This window comes from Gorilla gorilla, chromosome 1 (assembly GCF_029281585.2).
Source record: "Gorilla gorilla gorilla isolate KB3781 chromosome 1, NHGRI_mGorGor1-v2.1_pri, whole genome shotgun sequence".
In the NCBI taxonomy this organism is placed as follows: Eukaryota; Metazoa; Chordata; class Mammalia; order Primates; family Hominidae; genus Gorilla; species Gorilla gorilla.
The window spans coordinates 191,654,483-191,677,259 of NC_073224.2; the positions used below are offsets into that span (position 1 = coordinate 191,654,483).

The 22,777-nt window shown below is 37.1% G+C and overlaps 1 protein-coding gene across 8 annotated transcripts in view; it reads left to right on the top strand.

The window, feature by feature from the left end:
- The window catches only part of SPATA6 (spermatogenesis associated 6), a 171,734-nt gene extending 154,676 nt beyond the window's left edge, over nt 1-17,058 (top strand). For 7 of the 8 annotated variants that reach the window (XM_004025755.5, XM_004025756.5, XM_019018104.4 and 4 more), the window contains 2 exons: nt 7,182-7,273; nt 14,175-17,058. In XM_004025755.5, coding sequence (XP_004025804.1) covers nt 7,182-7,273; nt 14,175-14,355 — 273 coding nt within the window. In that variant the 3' untranslated portion in view covers nt 14,356-17,058. The remainder of the gene's footprint in view (nt 1-7,181; nt 7,274-14,174) is intronic. The other variant, XM_055358871.2, reaches the window with a different exon arrangement.
- The last annotated feature ends 5,719 nt before the right edge of the window (nt 17,059-22,777 follow it).

Consider the following 22,777-nt stretch of genomic DNA (forward strand, 5'->3'; position numbering starts at 1 on the left):
ATTTTGTCTTTTCACATAGTCCCATATTTCTTGGAGGCTTTGTTAGTTTCTTTTTATTTTTCTTTTCTCTAAACTTCTGTTCTCGCTTCATGTCATTCATTTGATCTTCCATCACTGATGCCCTTTCTTACAGTTGATTGAATCAGCTACTGAGGCTTGTGCATTCGTCACATTTGTCTCTTGCCGTGGTTTTCAGCTCCATCAGGTCCTTTAAGGACTTCTCTGCATTGGTTATTGTAGTTAGCCATTCGTCTAATCTTTTTTCAAGGTTTTTAACTTCTTTGCCATGGGTTCTTACTTCCTCCTTCAGCTTGGAGTAGTTTGATCATCTGAAGCCTTCTTCTCTCAACTCGTCGAATTCATTCTCCATCCCGCTTTGTTCCGTTGCTGGTGAGGAGCTGCATTCCTTTGGAGGAGGAGAGGCACTCTGATTTTTAGAATTTTCAGTTTTTCTGCTCTGTTTTTTCCCCATCTTTGTGGTTGTATCTGCCTTTGGTCTTTGATGATGGTGACGTACAGATGGGTTTTTGGTTTGGATGTCCTTTCTTTTTGTTAGTTTTCCTTCTAACAGTCAGGACCCTCAGCTGTAGGTCTGTTGGAATTTGCTGGAGGTCCATTCCAGACCCTATTTGCCTGGGTATCAGCAGCGTAGACTGCAGAACAGCGGATCTTGGTGAACAGCAAATGTTGCTGCCTGATCTTTCCTCTCGAAGTTTTGTCTCAGAGTAGTCAGTCTGCCCCTACCTGGGGGGTGCCTCCCAGTTAGGCTACTCGGGTGTCAGGGACCCACTTGAGGAGGTAGTCTGTCCGTTCTCTTATCTCCAGCTGCATGCTGGGAGAACCACTACTCTCTTCAAAGCTGTCAGACAGGGACATTTAAGTCTGCAGAGGTTTCTGCTGCCTTTTGTTTGGCTATTCCCTGCCCCCAGAGGTGGAGTCTACAGTGGGAGGCAGGCCTCCTTGAGCTGTGGTGGGCTCCACTGAGTTTGAGCTTCCTGGCCGCTTTGTTTACCTACTCAAGCCTGGGCAATGGGCGCCCCTCCCCCAGCCTCGCTGCCACCTTGCAGTTTTATCTCAGACTGCTGTGGTAGCAATGAGTGAGGCCCTGTGGGCGTAGGACCCTCCAAGCCAGGCGCGGGGTACAATCTCCTGGTGTGCCATTTGCTAAGACCATTGGAAAAGCACAGTATTAGGGTGGGAGTGACCCGAATTTCCAGGTACCATCTGTCACCCCTTTCCTTGGCTAGGAAAGGGAATTCCCTGACCCCTTGCACTTCCCGGGGGAGCTGATGCCTTGCCCTGCTTCGGCTCACGCTCGGTGCACTGCACCCACTGTCCTGCACCCACTGTCCGACAGTCCCTAGTGAGATGGACCCGGTACCTCAGTTGGAAATGCAGAAATCATTTGTCTTCTGTGTCGCTCACGTTTGGAGCTGTAGACTGGAGGTGTTCCTATTCAGCTATCTTGGCTCCCTAAGTTTTTTTAATTTAAGTTTTTTTGATTACTAATTCACTCTCTTTCTTTATTATAGGTGTATTCAGATTTCCTGTTTCTTCTTGGATCTGTTTAAATAGTTTTTATCTTTCTAGTAATTTGTTCTTTTATTTATAGATACCATTCTAGACAATTCTATAATTAGTTTGGTTTACAATTATTTCATGCATTTCCTTATTATCCTTTTTATTTCTGTAAGATCTCTGGTAATGTCCCATTTTTCATTCCTGATGTTAGTAATTAGAGCCTTGGTCTAACTAAAACATTGTCAAATGTTTTATGATTTCAAAGAAGCAACTTTGGTTTTCATTGGTTTTATCCAGTTTTCTATTTTTGATCTCATTTATTTCCATTCTAATGTTTGTATTTTACTTGTTTTGGATTTGGTTTGATGTTCTTTTTCTAGTTTTTGAAGTAAAAGCTTTAGGTTATTGATTTGAGGTCTTCTTTTTTCATGTAGGTGTTTATAGCCATGTTCCTCTAGAAGCACTGCCTCATTTTCATTATTAAGTTTTATATGTTTTGTTATATTTTAAATTTCTCTTGAAGTATTTTCTAGTGTCCCTTGTGCTGTTTTATTTGACCTACTGATCATTTAGTAGTATATTGTTTGATTTCTACATATTTATTAATTACCCAAATTTTCTTCTGCTATTATTCTCTAATTTCATGTTATTGTGGCCAGGTAACAAATTTTATATGATTTCAGTTCTTTCAAATTTATTGAAACTTGTTTTATAGCCTAACATTCTTCGAGAATTTTTCATATGCACTTGAAAAGAATATGCATTTTGCTATCGTTGGGTGGAATGTTCTATAGATGTTGTTAGGTCTGGTTGATTTATATTGTTGTTTAGGTCTTCCATTTACTGGTTGATCTTCTGCCTGATTGTTCTGTTTATTGTTGAAAAATCAAATATTGCTGTCTTCGAACTGTACACACATCCTGTTGGTTCTGTTTTCTCTGGAGAATCCTGACAAATACAGCATGAGAGTAAAAAACTCCTTGGGGCCAGAGTCCTAGGGGGCTCTCACAAGTTCATACACTTTATCTCTAGAAACTCAAGCAAATGCTTCAACATGAAAAACAGCTAAATATTGGTAGGGACAGTAAGTTTTATGGCATTTTAACTTGACCGAGTCCCATCTCCTGCTCTCTAGCTGCATAGTAGGCTTGATAACCAACATGCCACAATCTCAGCGAAAACCAGAATTTTGGCAGGCACTGTCAGAGGTAAAATAAAGTTAGGATTTCTTCAAAGACCATTCCCAGAGAATTGTAATTAGTTGACTTGCTGGAGATTGCCTGGAAGACCCCACTTTGAGTGAGAGCTTTCCCAGTGCAAAATCTTTGCCCTGGAGGGCATTTTTAAAAGAAATAATTACAGGCAATTGTTAAACCTCATTGCAAACTGAATTGGTGGATAGCCATTGAATTAAACAATAGACCAATCAAAAACCTTCAAAGAAAAAGCTGTATGTGTCCATAGGGGGCTTTGAAAAGCTACCACACATTCCTGGGATTTTAGAATACCACTCATATTTGTAGGACTGTGCATATGTCCAAGGCTATGTACTTGATTAGAAAAGACAAGAAGGCCCTTAGCTTTCAATTCCAGCCTACCTTAAAGCTCTGCATAAACAATCAGTTACGGCTTAGGCTAAGTGTTGAAAGTGTACTCTCAACATACAGAGCTGCTCAGCAAACACTGGGAGACTTAATGGTTCTAAGCGTTTATAGAAATGTCTGTCCAATCATTACTTGATGACTCAGCTAACAGAATAGAGATATCAGTGATCACCCACAAAAAGGAATGTTGACTTTGCAGAACTAAGTCGGAAAATCACTATGCTAATAACTAGAATAAACAATAACAATAAACAGTGGAAATGGAGAAAACAATGAATAGAAACTATCTTTGAGGATCCTACACATTGGACTCACTAAACAAAGACCATAAATCAGTTATGTTAAATATAGTTATTCAAAGAACCAAAAGAAAGCATTTATAAAGAAATAAAGTGTTAGAATTATGTCTCATAAAATATAAAATTTCAATTAAAAGTTATAAACTATTTTTTAAGTAACCAAATAGAAATTCTGAAGTTGACAAGTACGTATTCAGAAATGAAAATTTTTTGAAATGAGAATCTCCAGAAATGAAAAATTTATTAGAAGGACTCATTGGCACCCTACAAGCAGGCAGAAGAAAATATTATTGGACTTGAAGACAAGTCAAATGAGATAATTCATTGTGAGGAACAGAAAGAAGAATAAAAATAATGAACACATATGGATTTGTGGGATACCATTAAGCATGCCAACATACTGTAATAAGAATTCCAGAAAAAGAGGGAGAAAGGAAGGGACAGAAGGAATATTTGGAGAAATAACTGTCCTTGCCAAATTGAAGAAAATTATTATCTAAGGAGCTCAGTAAACTCTTAAGTAGGATAAACTCAAATAGATCCACACTTGAGACTCATTATAAACCGTAAGTCTGAAGCCAAAGATAAGCCTGGCATTGTGGCAAGTACCTGTAATCCCTAATATTCAGAAGGTTGAAATGGGAGAATCACTTGAGCCCAGGAGTTCAAGGCTACAGTGAGCTATGATTTCGCCACTGCATTTCCGCCTGGGTGATAGAGTTAGACCCTATATCTAGAAAAAAAATGTTTTGAAAAAAGCCAAAGTCAAAAAGAGAATCTTAAAAGCAGCAAGGGAGAAGGAATTCGTCACATAAATGTGTTCCTCAATAAGATTTAAAACTGGTTTAAATCAGAAACTGTGGAGTCCAAAAGGCAGTGTAATGATATATTCAATGTACTGAAAAGAAAAGAACTCTCAACCATGAATATCCAGCAAAACTGTCTTTCAAAAATATGGAATAAATTAGCATTCTCAAATAAAACCAGGTTTATCACTAGCAGATCTGCACTACAAGAAATACTGAAAGGAGCTCTTCAGGATGAAGTGAAAGGACACTAGACAGTAGCTCAGATTCACATGAAGAAATAAAGAGCAATGATAATGATAACTAGGTAAATATAAAAGATAGGCTAAATACAGTTTTTGCCAGTAACTCTTTAGTTCTTATATCTGATTTAAGAGATGACCTCACAAAACAATAATTATAGATATTTGTTGGTAGGAACATATTATATAAAGATGTAATTTATGTAAAAATAGCAATTAAAAGGGGAGGGATTGTAAACATGTAAGAGCAAAGTTTCCATATCCCGTTGAAATTAAGTTGATATCATCTAAACTTAGATTCTTCTGTATTAAGATGTTATTTGTAATCCTCATGGAAAGTAGTAAGAAAATGTCTCAAAAATATAGTGTATAGGGAATTAAAAATGAACCCTGGAAAATATCTAACACAAAAGAAGGCAACGATGGAGAAATGAAAAAAGACATAGAAAATAGCAAAATGGCAAATGTAAATCATATGGGTATGTAAACATAACTATAGGTGGTTCATGATATTTAAAATATTAAACACTCCAATTAGGAGGTAGAATTTTGGAGACTGGATAAAAATCATGATTCTACTATATTCTGTCTACAAGAGATGCACTTTAGATTCAAAGGCACAAATAAGTTCAGTGTAAAAGAAAACAAAAGCATAGCATTCAGCATAAGAGAATTGCAGTGGCTACACAAATATTGGACAAATAGACTTTAAGAGAATTTTTTCTTACTAATACTAAAGACAAATAAAAATATTTTATAACGGCAACAGGGCCAAACCATCAGGAAGATATGACCATTACAAATATATATGCACTTTAAAGAGATCCCAAAAATATAAGGAAAACCTGATAGAATAGAAAGAAGAAATAGATATGCAATATAATAGAGACCTCAGTATCCCATATTCACCAGTGGATAGGACAGACAGAAGATAAATAAGGAAATATTCCTTCCAGATATGTCACATCGTATTACTTAAAATTTCCACATGTCAACACAAAATTACAAGATGTGCAACAAAGCAAGAAAGACCAATACATAGTTAATAGCTTATAATAAGATGTGATCCTTGTTGCCTCCTTGTTTGTGAATAACTTGTCCTTTGAAAAAATAATCTATACAGGGACTCTTACAAAAGATGGGTCCTTGTATAGATTATTTTTTCAAAGGGCAAGTTATATATATATATGAATATAAATATATGGTTATATATAAACATAAATATATAATTATATATATATAAAAATCACAAAATATAGTCTGAAAATTTGAAAGGAATAACTTTTAAGCTAATCTGTTCCTTTTTGTTTCTCAGGTCTGAATACCCCCATATGATATCCTTGATCTAGATGGGCATCATCACTCCACAGGAATAGTTTTAGTAGTTGTATTTTTACTCCCTTTAAGGCAGCTACCCTTTTTATTTCATTTCTTTGCCAAGTCTTTCACACTCACTACAGGCAATTACATTTTCTTTGATAATACAGTAAATGCTCCACTGCATTGACTTCTCGGAATAGGTAAAAATAAGGAACATCCAATAATATGCCATTCAAGAAAAAGATCTAATAGTATGGAATGGCTGAAAATAAAAGGACAAATATATACCATTAAAGCACTAACTAAAAGAAAGTGGTTGTATCTATATGAATAGTAGACCAAATAAGGGAAAAAAAAAAGCAGTTACAGAAATAAAGGCTACTTCATAATGATAAAACCGAGAAACTATAACAATTCTAAATTTGTATGCATATTTTCTGTGATTTTTAAACAAGCTCTATCATTTATTGCACACACGTTTACACATAATGCTCTCTTCCTAGTTTCATGCCATCAGCAAATTTTTAAAATCATTTTTCTTCACAATGTGCATTCAGCTGATTTCTTACATAAAGTTAATGAACCCCTTACTAATACTAATCCTTATTTGTGCTTACTAGTTTCTTTTGTTATCAGTTCTGTTTATTTCTCTTCTTGTTTGACTAAGGAACACAAGGATATTGGCTAGTAGTTGAAAAGGATATTTGGTATTAAATTATATACCATTACCACACATATGAACTTAACTGTGAATGATATAGTTAACAAAGCCATCTCTTCAGAATACTATTTCTTATGTCCTTGTATGTATCTATTAGAAATTAAGAACAGGCTGCCCATACAAGGTGGGGGTAACCATATATTTTCATTCCAATTACCTTGCCTTTCATTTTTGCCTTTTCTGGCTTGTTATTTTGGCTTTTGATTTTGCATTTTGGCTTTTGATTAATAAGTCTAAGCCATTTCCTTTGTAAGTCATAGGTGCATGTTAGAATGCTTGTATCTACATAATTTTCTCAAATACTTATTCCTCAGAATACAGGTACAGTCTCTTGAGTTCATATAACAATGTATAAGATAATGTTAATTTACATATCATGACACAGGATTCATTCCTCTATTTTTATGGATTCAAGAGGTATCTACTGGATACCTAGTCTTTGATAAGCAATATTAGCAAAAACTATAATAAAACTGTATCATTTTGTTGAATAGGATAGTAAATCCTCACTTAACCTTTTTTTCCCCCAAAGAAACACTAGCATTTAATTCCCTTTCTTATGAATTAAAATTTATAAAGGGAGGGGAAGAGCATTTTATGAAGAAACATATGCATCATTTTGGGGACAATGAGATAGTGAGTTAATGGAAATCTTTAAAATTTTTCAGGATGAGAGAGACCTAGAGAAAGATGATGAACTGGAACTGAAAAGAAGTCTTTTATGTAGAGACTCTGCCTATGACAGTGACCCCGAGTATAGGTATGAATGAAATATATGTATATCCTTCTCATAGTTCTTATAAAAATAACTGTTTTATAATATGCTGAATTTGTGGGAAATTTAGACTCAAAAAGATAATTAGTATTTATTTTTAACTGTAAATTCCTATTAAAATTTTAATGTTTGCATTACTGAAACTTATCTGTAAAAACAAATATAGTCAATTATTGGCGATGCCCTTCATCCTACTTAAGATTTGTCTGCCCTGAAAACTCACATACTTCAGAATGTGTATTTATTTTAATATAAAAAATAGTTCTTATAATTTTAGACCATGAACCAACCTTTTTTAATAATTTGAGATCAAATTCTGTAAGAGCAAATTCTATTCTCGCCTAAAATTTGAGGAATGTTAATAATAACATTTGTACAAGTTTATATGAGCAAATTTCATCAAGATTTTTGACAGCTCTGTGTCAACTGACATAAATTTAATGCAGTATTAAAAAGTGTAAATTTTGGATTTATACAGCCAAACGTTCTTTGAATTCTTGGATGTTATACCACTAGTTACTGCAATATATATCTTTCACCTTCCTGAGATTCCTCAGGAACAAACATAAGAAACAAAGCTCCAAAGAATGGAATATTTTTTAATTGCTTACTTGGATTTTGCATTCAAATCTCTGATCTTTACTCTGGTAAGCTAGGCTAGACCATCTATGAACATGTGAGGACTTTTCCTTACGCCCCTTACACAGACTATAAGTGGGAGTGTGACTTCCTTTCTAAAAGTTATTGCCTCCCAAGCAAGAAGCAACCTAGGCCTCTCTTTAAATAGTTTATTATAGGTAAATTTGAAGGTGAAGCAATCCAAAGAAGAAAAGAAAGATTCAGAGGTACACACCCTGAGGAAGAGTATTTTTTACCGTTTGTTATTTTTCATTAAAGGCATATTCCCTAAATTGTTTCATGGATTAGCATCCCGATTTTGGGTGCTTAACCCATATAATTAATTATAATTTGGGCAAGAAGTGAGAAGAACTGATACAGAAAAGAGCCTCATTTTCAAATTATCTAAGTTGTTTTTTAAAAATATAGATTTCCACTTTTTACCCCCGTAGATGCTGGTTCTTATATATAAGTAAGATGTGGAAATCTGTATTTTAAGAGATATCATGGGGCCAGGTGCAGTGGCTCACGCCTGTAATCCCAGTGCTTTGGGAGGCCCCCATCGGAGGATCACTTGAGGCCAAGAGTTTGAGAATAGCCTGGGCAACATAGCAAGACCCTGTCTCTACAAAATAAATACAATAAAATAAAAAATGGGATATCATGGGTAATTCTAATGTAGGTAGATAAATGCTACATTTTCAGAAGTGCTGCTGTCAATTTAAAGTTTGCGGTAAACCCCAATATTGGTTCTTTTTTCAGCTACCAAGCAGTGTTATTGATTAAGCTTTTGATCACTCTGAACAATTTGGTACCTCTCAAATGAGAGTTAAGCAGAGTGTCAGAAAAGTTCTGCTTACACATTTTTGAGATCACTTTATAATCTTTGCTGCTTCTCTTATATATATACTTGAATCAATTGGGTGAAGTGGTCAGTCCTTCAAGGCCTTTCAGAAGAGTATCTTTGATATTAGCTCCAGAAGCTATTGAAATGATTAGGATATTATTTTAGTTTTATCCTCGAGTAATATTATGTACTAGGCCAAGAAGTCCTCCCGTTCTGCTTTCCATCTCAAAGGTTAGAGGAACTATACTCAGAGTAATCAACCTCCTTGCCAGCCTTGAGGTTTCTGTCAGCAGAAGTCAAGAGAGAGTTTGCAGTCTTGACTTACTATCAATCCTCTACAGATGCCGTTTGACACAGGCATCATGAAGAAGTTCGCATGAACCTCTGGAATGACTGAGTGAGGAGCTCAGCAAATCCTCTTCCCCCAAAGAAACAAACGGAACAGAATTGTCAAAAACAATTTAAGAACTCTTGGAATTGACCAAAAGCATATAACAAATTGAGAAGCATTTATCAAGAAAATCTACTGGTTATACTACCTAAAAGAAAGGAAATCAGCATATTGAAGAAATATCAGCACTCCCATATTTATTGTAGCATTATTCACAATAACAAAACTATGAAATCAAGCTAAGTGCCCATCAGTGGATGAACGGGTAAAGCAGATGTGGGAAATATACACAATGGAATATTATTCAGCTATAAAAAAATGAAATCTTTTCATTAGCAACAACATGGATGGAACTAGAGGACATCATGTTAAGTGAAATAAGCCAGGCACAGAAAGACAAATATTGCATGTTCTCACTCATCTGTGGCAGCTAAAAAAGTTGATCTCATGGAAGTGGAGAGTAGAATGTGATTACCAGGGACTGGGAAGGGGAGGAGGGAATAGAGGGTGAAGAGAGGTTGGTTAATGGGTAGAAAAATACAGTTCTGAAGAAGGGTTAAGTTCTAGAGTTTGATAGCCCAGTAGGGTGACCATAGTTAACAAAAATTTGCTGTATATTTCAAAATAGCTAGAAGAAAGATTTGGAATGTTTCCAATACAAAGAAGTGATAAATGTTTGAGGTGATATCCCAATTACCATGATTTGATTCACTACACATTGTATGCAGGCATCAAAATATCATATGTACCTTAGGAATATGTACAATTATTATGTATCAATTTAAAAATTAACTTTAAAAATTTACTGAATATCAGTAAGAACAGTTAGAGTCTGTGACATTATAACCTGGAGGTTCCATCCCCATCTACCACTCCCCAGCTCCATGGCACAAAAGTTCTACTAGGGAAGTCATATTGAAATACTGGCAGCTTTGCTCCCAGAAATAACTAACTATATGGAGCAGAGCATGGGAAATTCCATTAACAGAAACAATAATGGTTTGTTGGCAAACAAGCAAGGGAGGACTGAAGTTTTAATACTACTTGGCAAACAAGCAGAGGAGGCCTGAAGTTTTAATACTGGTTGGGGCAGACAGTAAAGATCCTGAGAGAAGATAGCCACAGTTGGCTGGCCTTGATAAAGTTCTACTTATTCCTGGTTGGGTAGAAGATTATGTTTATGCATAAGGCTGTACATATGCATGAGAGATATTGGTGAAGGCCCTAATGAGCCACTAATTTATGGCTGAATGTGAAGCCTTGTGAAGGCAGAAATAAAATGCAGGGCAGAATTATAAACTAGATAAACTTTGAATATATTACCAAAGCCACATACAGATCCATTGGCAAAATATGGAAGCCTTATAGGCTTACTGGCTCTGACTAGTCATTTGCTGGCCACTAAGCTATGCTAACTCCGGGGTAGCCCCTGAGAAGCCAAGACAAGTACCACATGTTCTCACTGCAAATAGGAGCTAAACAATGGGTACACATGGACATACGGAGAGGTATAATAAACACTGGAGATTCTAAAAGGTGGGAAGGTGTGGAGATTCTAAAAGGCGGGATGGGGTTGAAAAAATACCTGTTGGTTAGTGTTCACTATTGAACCATGAGTACACTAAAAGCTGAAAGCCCAGATTCGCCATTATGTAATATATCCATGTAAGAAAACTGCCCTTGCACCCTCTAAATCTATAAAAATAAAATAGCAACAATTAAAAAAATAAAGAAACAAGAGACACAAGGAATTGGACAGTGTGAAGAAACAGTTCACAATATCAGTCCAGGCAAATCATTGAACAAAGAATCGGAAAGAATCCAGAGTTTCTGCAATCTCGACTAGATCTAAAACTTTGTTTTCTACAAAAACTTTGAGACATGTAAAGAAGAAAGTATGACCCATATACATGAAAAATGAATTACTGGAAACTGGATGTTACTCAAGTAATCTTTGCCCAGATCAATATCCTAAAGCATTTCCCCAATATTTTCTTCAATAGTTTCATCCTTTCAGGTCTCACATTTAAGTATTTAATCCATTTTAGTTTGATGTTTGTATATGGTGAGATATAGGCATTATTTTTATTTTTTTCCTATGAATATCCAGTTTTCCCAGTACCATTTATTGAAAAGACTGTCCTTTCCCCAATGTATGTGCTTGGTGCCTTTGTCAAAAATGAGTTTACTGTAAATGTGTGGATTTATTTCTTCATTCTCTATTCTGTTCCATTAGTCTATTCGTCTGTTGTTATTCCAGTACTATGCTATTTTGGTTACTATAACGTCACAGTTTAATTTCAAGTCAGGTTATGTGATGCCTCCAACTTCGTTCTTTTTGCTCAGGATTGCTTTGGCTATTCTAGTTTTGTGTGTGTGTGAGTGTGGTTCCAAATAAATTTTAGGATTTTTTTGTTATTATTGCTGTGTAGAATGTCATTAGTGTTTTGATAGAGATTGCATTGACTAGATTGCTTTGGGTAGTATAGGCATTTTAACAATATTGATTCTTTCAATCCATGAACATGGAATATCTTTCCATTTTCTTGTGTTCTCCAGTTTCTTTCATCAGTGTTTTATAGTTTTTGTCATAGCAGTCTTTTACTTTTCTGGCTTTTTTTTTTCTTTTAGTATTGGAAATGGGATTGCTTTCTTGATCTCTGTTGCAGATTGTTTACTGTTGGAATATAGAAATGTTGATTATTGCATGTTATTTTTTTATTTTGCAACCTTACTAAATGTGTTTATTCATTTTAATTTTTTGGTGGAGTCTTTATGTTTTTCTAAATATAACATCATGTTTTCTATGGAAGGGAATAATTTAACTTCTTCTTTTTCAGTTTGGATCCCCTTTATTTCTTTCATTTGCCTAATTGCTCTGGCTAGGACTTCCATTACTATGTTGAATATAAGTGGCGAAAGTGGGCATCTTTGTCCTGTTTCAGATCTTTTTCCCATTCAGTATAATATTAGCTGTGAGTTTGTTGTATATGGCCCTTATCATTTTGAGGTATGTTCCTTCTATGCCCAGTTTATGGAGGGGTTTTATTATGAGTGGATGTTGAATTGTATTGAATGCTTTTTCAGCACCCATTGAAATGATTATACATTTTTTTTGTTTCAATTCTGTTGATATTATGTATCACATTTGTTGATTTGCCCATGATGAACCATCCTTGCATCCCTGGAATGAATACCATTTGATCATGGTGAATGATCTTTTTCATGTGTTTTTGAATTCAATTTTCTAATATTCTGTTGAGGATTTTTGCATCTGTTCATCAGGAATATTAGCCTGTAGTTTATTTTTGTTGTTGTTTTTGTCTGGTTTTGGTACCAGGGTAATGCTAGTCTTATAAAATGGGTTTTCTCATATCTTTAATTTTTTGTAATATTTTGAGTAGACTTCTTATTAGTTCTTCTTTAAATATTTGGTAAAATTCAGCAGTGAAGCCAGAGATCCAGGGCTTTTCTTTTGTAGGAGACTTTTTATTACTGCTTCAATATTGTTATTCATTATTGGTCTGTTCAGGTTTTGTATTTGTTCATAGTGTAATCTTGGTTTGTAGGTTGTGGGCATCTGGGAAGAAAGTTTACAATCTCTAACAGGCCTGGAAGGTCTAATCTATAAAAAGTATTTCATTGACCTTGAAGAAGGTCAATTATTTATATAAGAAAATAAACTCAACATTTTATCCATAAAAAATGTAATTCCGGAATTTATGTTAGTAAAATTATAACACTGATAACATAAAAAGTGCTATTAATCCTTAAGAAAGAGTTACCTTTTCTTTTCTATCTTCATCACAGCTAGCCCAGTCTTAGTCTATTTCATTAGCTTCCTATGGGCTTCCTCTCACTTACATGCGTGCTCTCTTGCATGCGTTCGCTCTCTCTCTCTCTCTCCCACCTCCTTTTTTCCTTAAGACCCTCAAAACTACAGTTGATCCTTTCACTTCAAACTCTTCTGCCTTGTTTCCATTTTCCACAAATGTTCACAGTTAGCCTAATTTTCTACTCCTTGAGGGCAACAGCAGCATGGCATAGTAGAAAGGGTCTTAGAGCACACACTTTGTCTTTTTCATTTTGCCACTTACTAGCTGAGCAGTCTTAGGCAAGTCACTTAACTTCACTGAGTCTTAATTTCTATATCTACCAACTTCTATGTGTTGTAAAATGTATTCATAAATAGATATAAAGTACCTAGTTTAGTGTCTCATATTTAATAACATCTGTGTTTAAATTTTAAAACAATCCTGTAAAACTAAAGTTAAGGAAGTTGAGACTCTGAATAGTTAAATAAATTGCCCAAGGTCTCACAGCTTATAAAGGACTGAGCTGGAATTCAGTTTCAGGTATGCCTGACTTTTAGCAACTATTAGCATTCTTTTTTTTTTTTTTTTTTTTTTGAGACGGAGTTTTGCTCTTGTTGTCCAGGCTGGGGTGCAATGGCGCGATCTCAGCTCACTACAACCTCTGCCTCCCGGGTTCAAGTGATTCTCCTGCCTCAGCCTCCCGAGTAGCTGGGATTATAGGCAAGCGCCACCATGCCCAGCTAATTTTGTATTTTTTAGTAGATATGGGGTTTCTCCATGTTGGTCTGGCTAGTCTCGAACTCCTGACCTCAGGTGATTTGCTCGTCTCAGCCTCCCAAAGTGCTGGGATTATAGGCGTAAGCCACTGTGCCTTGGGCTGTGCATTCTTATACTGGCCATACCAGGCCAGTATAAGAACTGCTTTTATTATGTTCTGCTTTTATTATGCTGTACCTGTGTCTGTTCTCTGAATTCCTTTTTCACTCTAACACAAAATTTTCATTTTACTGTTTTAGAACAGTTTTACACAGATACTTCTGCCTCCCCTTTTAAAATGTCCCTCTTTGAAAGCACAGGCCTTACTGTGTTTTATTTTTCACAGCCCCAGCAGAGTATTAAATAGCTATAGAGTACTCAATAAATATTTGATTTACATAGTACTATCTCTAATTTTGTTTCATTATTGTTTTGAACCTTTTATATCCCTTTTTATAGCTCATGTCAGCAGCCACGTGGCACTTTCCATTTGGATGACGGTGAATACTGGTCCAACAGGGCAGCCTCTTATAAGGGAAAATCCCACCGACCCATCTTTGAGAACAGCATGGACAAGATGTACAGGAACTTATACAAAAAGGCCTGTAGTTCTGCTTCACATACACAGGAAAGCTTCTGAGACCATCCATGATAAACCTCATTAGTGTCCTTGTCAATTTCTCAATGAAAATGTTTGATGTGATCAATATCTGTATTCCTTTTTTTAAAAAAAATGGGATTATAACTAAGTTCAATAGTTATACTTGAATAAGTTCATTACTTCAAATGGTAAATTATCATAGGCAAGCCTTTTAAAATAATTATTACAGAAGAGTCTGCTGTGTTACAAACATTAGAGCTCTGTCACACAATCACAACTTCCAATATGTGACAAGGATATTCTGTTACATGTACACCTCATATTCCATCTGCAAATCCAAGAATAGTTCCTTTCTAGAAATGTTTTTTTTTGCCTTACTCACCTTGCAATTTTCTTTTCATCTACTTAACTGGTTATCTTGCCTGTGTAAGATTTAATTAATATTGACTACCTTTTCTTGATGATGAACAAAATGATATCCTATACAGAAATGAATTTCCTAAGGGTTTAAACCCTGTTTTCACTAACATTTTCTACTTTTTCCTTTTTCAGAACAGGCTATTATATTTCTTAGCTCATAGGCTTTCTTTTTAAAGACTATATGATCATTCACTCCTTTTTCTCTGGAAGAACTGTCTAAGTTGCTTAAAATGCATAGCAGTTAGCTAGAAATATCAGTCCCATGGATGATCAAAAATTTGAATAACTAATTTTTAAAGATAAAATTCTTTGCATGATTTTTTTTCTAGGGCCATACCTTTTGGTGCAACCAGAATCAGAAAATGGCCTCTGTTAGTAAGCTTATAGAAACCTAAAAATAATAATGGAATTATATTGTAATTTGACTGCTTGGAATTTGTGTAAGTACCATATGGCCCAAGGCACTATTATAATATCCTCACTTTAAAAAAAAAAAACACTTGGAACCACAATGCGAGTAAAATATTATAGCAGAACACTTTGTGGTAGACACTGAAAATGTTGTTGATTGATGGATAGAATTAACTTCTCCTCCACCACCCCAACACACACCTGTGAAGCCAATGATACTATAAAGATATCAAGAAATCAGCTACTTTATATTTAATAGAGAGTGAGGGGAGGGAAAGGAGAGTGTAGGAATAAGTGAACTGGGCTTATAGTCTTGAAGAGTTGACTAAAAGATAATATTTTCTCATTGACTCTGTTTTTGATTAATTTTACAGTTATGATTGAAAAAGAACAAAATGAACTTCCTTTAAAATGAAATTAAAATGTGAAACTTGCTGACTTATTTTTGTAGTAGAACTTGTTAACATCATGTTAAGGGTGCTTTAGTATCACAGTCTGTGATATATCAGAAAGGGCATTAGAGCTATCTCTATGAGCCAGGAGTCCTAGGCTTTAGTATCCCATGTCTGCCGTTTTCTAGCTGAGTCTATTTAATTCTCAGATCCTTTGTTTCCTCAGCTATCAAATGATAAGAATGTAGTAGACCCCAAACTGTGTTCTGTGGACCAAGATCACTGTTTTAGGAGATAATCGTAGGAATGTAGATATAAGTATGTAATTGGCCATCTAAGTTTAGGGAAATCTGTTTGCTACACACATACACACACACACACGCACACAGACACACACACCTCTTAGAGAGTCATATGTAGGATTATAGAGGTAAAAAGAGATGATATTAATGCTGGAATAGCGCCTGTAAACTGGGGCTGTCTACAGCAAATTAGGATATATGGTCACTGTGCTCATTGTGAACAGTAGCCTGTTCGAGGCTTTAAGAAAATTCTGGTATAAATCTGTCTTACTCTGCATCTAGTAGACAGCCTGGCATGTAATTGATGTTCCTTAAATATTTATCGAATTAACCCAGAATTTTCTAAACTAAATTTAGCATGTACCACTATTTGTTATTCTTGCCACCACCCCCCATTCCCCTAGCTCCTCACACTACCTGCCAATGTCATCCTAAGGTACATGTGGATACCTAGGTTGTGGAAATGCTGGACTACACAATTGCTGAGTTACTCTCTGGCTGTAGATTATGTGATGAGGTATTTTACAATCAGCTTTTGAAGGTCAATATTGAATAATGCTCTTTTAAAAAAATTATATCCTCAGTGTTTTTCCATGGGAAAATAAATGAAAATTCTTTTAAGAGTTGCTGTTTGGTGAAAAGAACAAACATGACTTTCAAAGAAAATGTTTTACTATCACCAAAATCTCCCAAGTGAATAAGTACCACAGAAATTACTTATTGCACCTGTATCTGCCATTGGCTGTGAAAAAGGCTGCAAAAAGTAGGGCTGAAAGGGAAACTTTAGAAACTAATACTCTGAAAGATGTTTTCCTATGGATTAAATTTAGTGTCTTTCTGAAAGTTGGGGGCAAATTCCCAGATACTAATAGCATCTTTGCTAAGTGTCTGATTATCTTCTATCCCCTAGGAGGAAAGAGTGGTCCATGTTGCTGTAAATACTACTGTGAGCGCTTATGCTGTATTGTTTTTAAAGAGTAAAACTTTTAAGTACTAATAGTTGTCTTTTCTCATTCACAGGAGCAGAAAGGTGCAGTTGTTTATTCTCTTAGCCTTTTTTTTTCTGTATTTCCCACAAATCTAGAAATAATTATTGGAGTTAATATGAAAGATAAATAGGCTTTTCTTTTTACTTTTTAATTTTTTTCTTTAAATCATAAAAAACCTGGGGATTTAGAAAAATGTCAAAATCAACAAATAAAGATGAATCATTGGAATGAGACTCTTCCTTGGTTCTACTAGCTAGTTATATAACCTTATTTAAGTCATTTATGCTTCTTGGAGCTCAGTTTTCTCACCAACAAGGTGATAAAAGGGTTAATTTAGAATGATCCTTTGACATTTCGTAATTGTACAATTAATATGTATGATCAGGAAGTCCCAGGCAGGCAGAGTTGTTTTCTGATTTCCAAAGATTAAGCCCCTGATGAAAAATCTGGAACAAATAGAGAATTTTCATTATTGTGTTCATTTGCTAATAATAGCTTTATTGAGATATAATTCACTCTGAAAAAGTATACAATTAAGTGGTTTTTACTATATTCACAGAGTTGTGCAACAACTCACTAATTATAGAATATTTTATAACTCCCAAAAGAAATCCTGTAACCATTAGTGATCACTTCCCACTACCTCCTCCCCACAACTCCTGGAAACCACTCTATGCTTTTTGTCTCCATGCCTATTCTGGACATTTCATATAAATGGAATCATACAACATGTGACCTATTGTATCTGGCTTCTTTCACTTAGCAAAATATTTTCAGAGTTCATGCATGTTGTAACACGTATGAATACTTCATTCCTTTTTATTACTAAATAGTAATCCATCATATGAATATACCACATTGTGTTTATCCATTCAATTGATAGATATTTTGGTTGTTTCCGCTTTTTAGGTATTCTGAAATGCTGCTCTGAACACTTGTATACAATTTTTTGTGTGGACATATGATTTTATTTCACTTGAGTATACATCTAGGAGTTGACTTGCTGGGTCCTTTGGAAACTATGTTCAACATTTTGAAGAACTACCAAATTGTTTTTCAAAGTGAACGTGCCACTTTACAAAGATCAACTGTGTTGATCTTTATCTTAGGATCTTAGGCAAGTTATACATTGAAGCCTCATCAATTTATTCATCACATGTATTAAGAACTATGTTAGAAATAGAGGGTATATAAAAATGTATCTTTAAAAGTATGAAAACAAAAAGTGTATTTAAACATTTGCAGTCGTTTGGTAACTTCTATGGTATGAAAATGCAAGAATGGGGATAAAGGCCTTCTAGCTTGATGAAACAGAACATGCAGAGGCATGAAAATGGGAGGGAGCATGATTGTTCAGGAAACTCCTCCAAGTGCTTTAGCTAGAAGTGGTGTGCAAGGTTGCAAATGCTATGGTAGAATATGACTGATGCAGTAAGAGAACTACAAAGAAGTCTAGAGCAGCATTAGAAGAGGTGACCATTGAGCTGAATACTGAAAGATTGAAAGGACTTTTGAGAATAGGAAAACAAGGTGGAATAAACTAAATATTGATCAGATTTTACAAGAGTGGAGGTGGAGTTTAAAATATCCAGAGTCAGTTAAGAATAAAGATCTAGAACTTGGGAGAACTCAAGAATACAAAACACATTTTGAAGTCAGATAAAAATAATGAAGTCAGATAAAAACAAATGAAAGCTCTACTTTTTGTTTTTGTCCTAATTTATATGTGACCATAATAGGCACCCTGAGAGTGCTGGACCTCAAGTAATTTAATGTTTTGCTAATTAAGGAGGCTCTGGTGGTAGTGAGATAGTTTGAGGGCAGCCCTTTTAAAAATAAGATAGACAGCCGGATGCAGTGGCTCACGCCTGTAATCCCAGCACTTTGGGTGGCCGAGGTGGACGGATCATCTGAGGTCAGGTATTTGAGACCAGCCTGGCCAACATGGTGAAACCCTGCCTCTACTGAAAATACAAAAATCAGCCAGGCGTAGTGGCATGCGCCTGTAGTCCCAGCTACTCGGGAGTATGAGGTAGGAAAACCACTTGAATTTGGGAGGTGGAGGCTGCAGTGAGCCAAGACTGTGCCACTGCACTTCAGCCTGGGTGACAGAGCTCAAAATAATAATAATTAAGAAAGAAATCCTCCTTCTAACTAGCTACAGTTTCAATGTACAAAATGAAGAGGTAAGTAAGAGAGAAAATCCAACATTTTGTTAAGTTAATGTGTTTATTATCACTGAATGATATACTTTGAGTTTAATTATATGATGTTTCCTCAGATAATCAGTACTTGTGACTGCTCACCCATTCGCAAAATATTCCAGGCAATCTGCAAGACATTGAATGATAACCCAGAGATAAACAGAAACACAGTTCTCAATCAAAGTTTGTGTGTGTATATGGGGGTTGGGGAGAGACTGGCATTTACTTGAGGGATAATAATTGAAATTAGTTGATATTCTTTCTAGCTGTCTTGGATAGCATAAGCCTTAGAAATTCCACTTACTAAGGTTTGTGAAGTAAGAAGGAAATAAGCTAACACAGAACAGATATCAGCTGATATACTGTTCTCTAAAAGTTAATAAAGTTACTTAACATTAACTTAACATTACTTAACAGTAACTTAACATTACTCTCATTACCAAGTTACTTCTGCTTTTGAGGGGAAAAACATATAAGATATTCAAGAAGGAAGTATTATCAACAAGATAGTAGAGTAGGAGACCCTGGCCCTCAACCCCACAAACAACAATTTGATAGACATCCAGGAATGGAAATAGCTGTGGGAGGGCTTTGGAGTCCAGATAAGAAGCTGCGGTAGCATAGTAGAGCAAAAAAGCAAAGCAAAACCAAACCAAAACAACAACAACAAAAACAAGAATAACCACACAGAATGGGTATGAAGAAGTCTCATTTTATCTTTATGCCATCCGTCAGGCTGGCACAGCTCATTACCAAGTGTTACCCTCAGGTGAAAATGAGAGCAAGGTGAGTGTCCAGCCTCTTCACAATTTGTGGGTACTGCCCAAAAGATCCACATTGGTTTTATCCCACTCAAATCCCGGGGAAGACTGGCATAGCTGAGATATCTGGAAGCAGCTAGGAATAAAGAAGGACAGAGGGCATTGTGTCAGCCACGTGGCAGGGGATACCATGGTTCATAGCGGCCTGGTCTTCAGATGACTCCAGCACCCTTCTCCACTGAAGACCTCCCAGCTGGCTTGGAATTCCCATGGCTTTACCGCAGATGGCCTTCTGGCTTTCTCCTTCATGGACCCCAGCTGACTAGGCTATTTTTACCTCCAGTGGAGCTGCCCCAGCCAGCGCCTCTGTGGGCACCCAAACCCCGGGAACCAGTGCAGTCACTGCATGCATGCCTGCAGTTGGCACTGACCCACTAGACCCAGTTTTAACCACCACATTCATCTGTGACCAATTCTCATGGGCATGTGCATGCACACAACTGGCCCTGGCTGTTAATCACAGTGCATGCAAGCACTGCTTATTTGCACCACTGCGTGCATGCCCTTACCCAGCTCTCACCACTGCACATATGCCTGCTATTGGCTTTGGCTGTTGCAGCCACATACTCACTGGTGGTTTGCACTGCTGCACATATGCCTGCCTATGGCCACCTCTTGCCACCACATAAACACCTGCTGCTGGTCTTGGTTGTTAGTGCCACAGGCATACTTGCCACCAACCCTCCTGTTGTGTGCACCCCTAGTTCTCCCCAATCTTGACTGCCAACTTTGGCATTATCTATGCAGGTGCACTTGCTGCTATATCCAGTGGCACCACTAAGGACCCCAGCAGCCCTCATGGTCACCACAAAACCCCCACAACATTCACAGCTGAGGACAACATAGTTGCCAAATGTTGTGGACCCTGGCTACTTCAGCTCCTGTGCCACCACTCCTGTCCCTCCTGGACACAGAGCTGTGACAGGTTACAGCAGTTGGCATCTCACATGCCATTAGACTCAGTGTCACATCATACTTCTGCTCCCCCTCTCAGTGAAGAACTTTTCTTACCAAAGGTGGTCTGGAAGAGGTAAGTGCTGCTTCAAATGCACTGACACCAATGCAAAGATAAAAGAAGCATGAAAATTCAGAAAACTATGACACCACCAAAGGAGTACAAACTTATAGTAACTGACCCCAAAGAAATGGGTATTCATGAGTTAGCTGCCAAATAATTTAAAGCAATTGTCCTTTAGAAGCTTGGTGAGCTACAAGACAACACAGGTAAACGATATAACAAAATTAGGAAAGCGGGGACAAAATGACAACTTCAACAAAGAGATTTTAAAAACCCATAAACATAAAGAAGCAATGGGGGAAAATGGTGGCTAGGAGACAGGACTAACTTGGAGCTCCCACTTCAACAGATAGAGCAGTGTGTGGAGACCCACAGCATGAACTCTTGCTCTTAGAACTACTGCAGGAACACCAGGAAAGCCTAGAGAATCCACAGACCCTTTGAAGGAAGTGGACTGCCACTGCAGGCTCCCTGGGACAGCCAAGGAACTGTGAGTCTGCTTGCTTTCTCAGCTGGGATGCGTGTAGCCTGGGGCAAGTTCTCAGCCCTGCTCACTGGCTGCCTGGAAATAAACTCGGTGCTACTGGCTGAGGGGGGCAGGTGGGCACAGAGGGAGTGAGACCAGCCTTTTCGTCTGCGGGCTGTGTGGGAGCTGGTTGAGGCCTGTGGCTGCCAACTTTCCCCCACTTCCCTGGTGACCTGTGTGATGCAGCAGAGATAGCCATATTCCCCCTGGGAACATAACTTCATTGGCCTGGGAACCACACCCCCATCCCCACAGCAGCTGCAGCAAGCCCAGCCCGAGGAGAGTCTGAACTCAGCCTAACCCTGCCCACACCTGATGATCTCTCTCTACCCGCCCTGGTAGCCAAAGACAAGGGACATAATCTCCTGGGAGCTCTATGGCCTTGCCTACCACCTGATCCTCCCCATACAACCCCAGCTGATACGCTTTTGAAAGTGCCACCTCCTGGCTGGAGGCCAACACAAAACCAGTGAACCTAACAAAAATTAAATCGAGGACCCTCACAGGGTGTGAGAGACAGTTTGTTATAATTTCTGTTCTTTAACATTTGCTGAGGAGTGCTTTACTTCCAGCTATGTGGTCAATTTTGCAGTAAGTGCGATGTGGTGCTGAGAAGAATGTATATTCTGTTGATTTGGGGTGGAGAGTTCTGTAGATGTCTATTAGGTCTGCTTGGTGCAGAGCTGAGTTCAATTCCTGGATATCCTTGTTAACTTTCTGTCTCGTTGATCTGTCTAATGTTGACAGTGGGGTGTTAAACTCTCCCATTATTATTGTGTGGGAGTCTAAGTCTCTTTGTAGGTCTCTAAGGACTTGCTTTATGAATCTGGGTGTTCCTGTGTTGTGTGCATATATATTTAGGATAGTTAGCTCTTCTTGTTGAATTGATCCCTTTACCATTATGTAATGGCCTTATTTGTCTCTTCTGATCTTTGTTGGTTTAAAGTCTGTTTTATCAGAGACTAGGATTGCAACTTCTGCTTTTTTTTGTTTTCCGTTTGCTTGGTTGATCTTCCTCCATCCCTTTATTTTGAGCCTATGTGTGTCTCTGCACATGAGATGGGTCTCCTGAATACAGCACACTGATGAGTCTTGACTCTTTATCCAATTTGCCAGTCTGTGTCTTTTAATTGGAGCATTTAGCCCATTTACATTTAAGGTTAATATTATTATGTGTGAATTTGATCCTGTCATGATGTTATCTGGTTATTTTGCTCGTTAGTTGATGCAGTTTCTTCCTAGCCTCGATGGTCTTTACAATTTGGCATGTTTTTGCAGTGGCTGGTACCGGTTGTTCCTTTCGATGTTTAGTGCTTCCTTCAGGAGCTCTTTTAGGGCAGGCTTGGTGGTGACAAAATCTCTCAGCATTTGCTTGTCT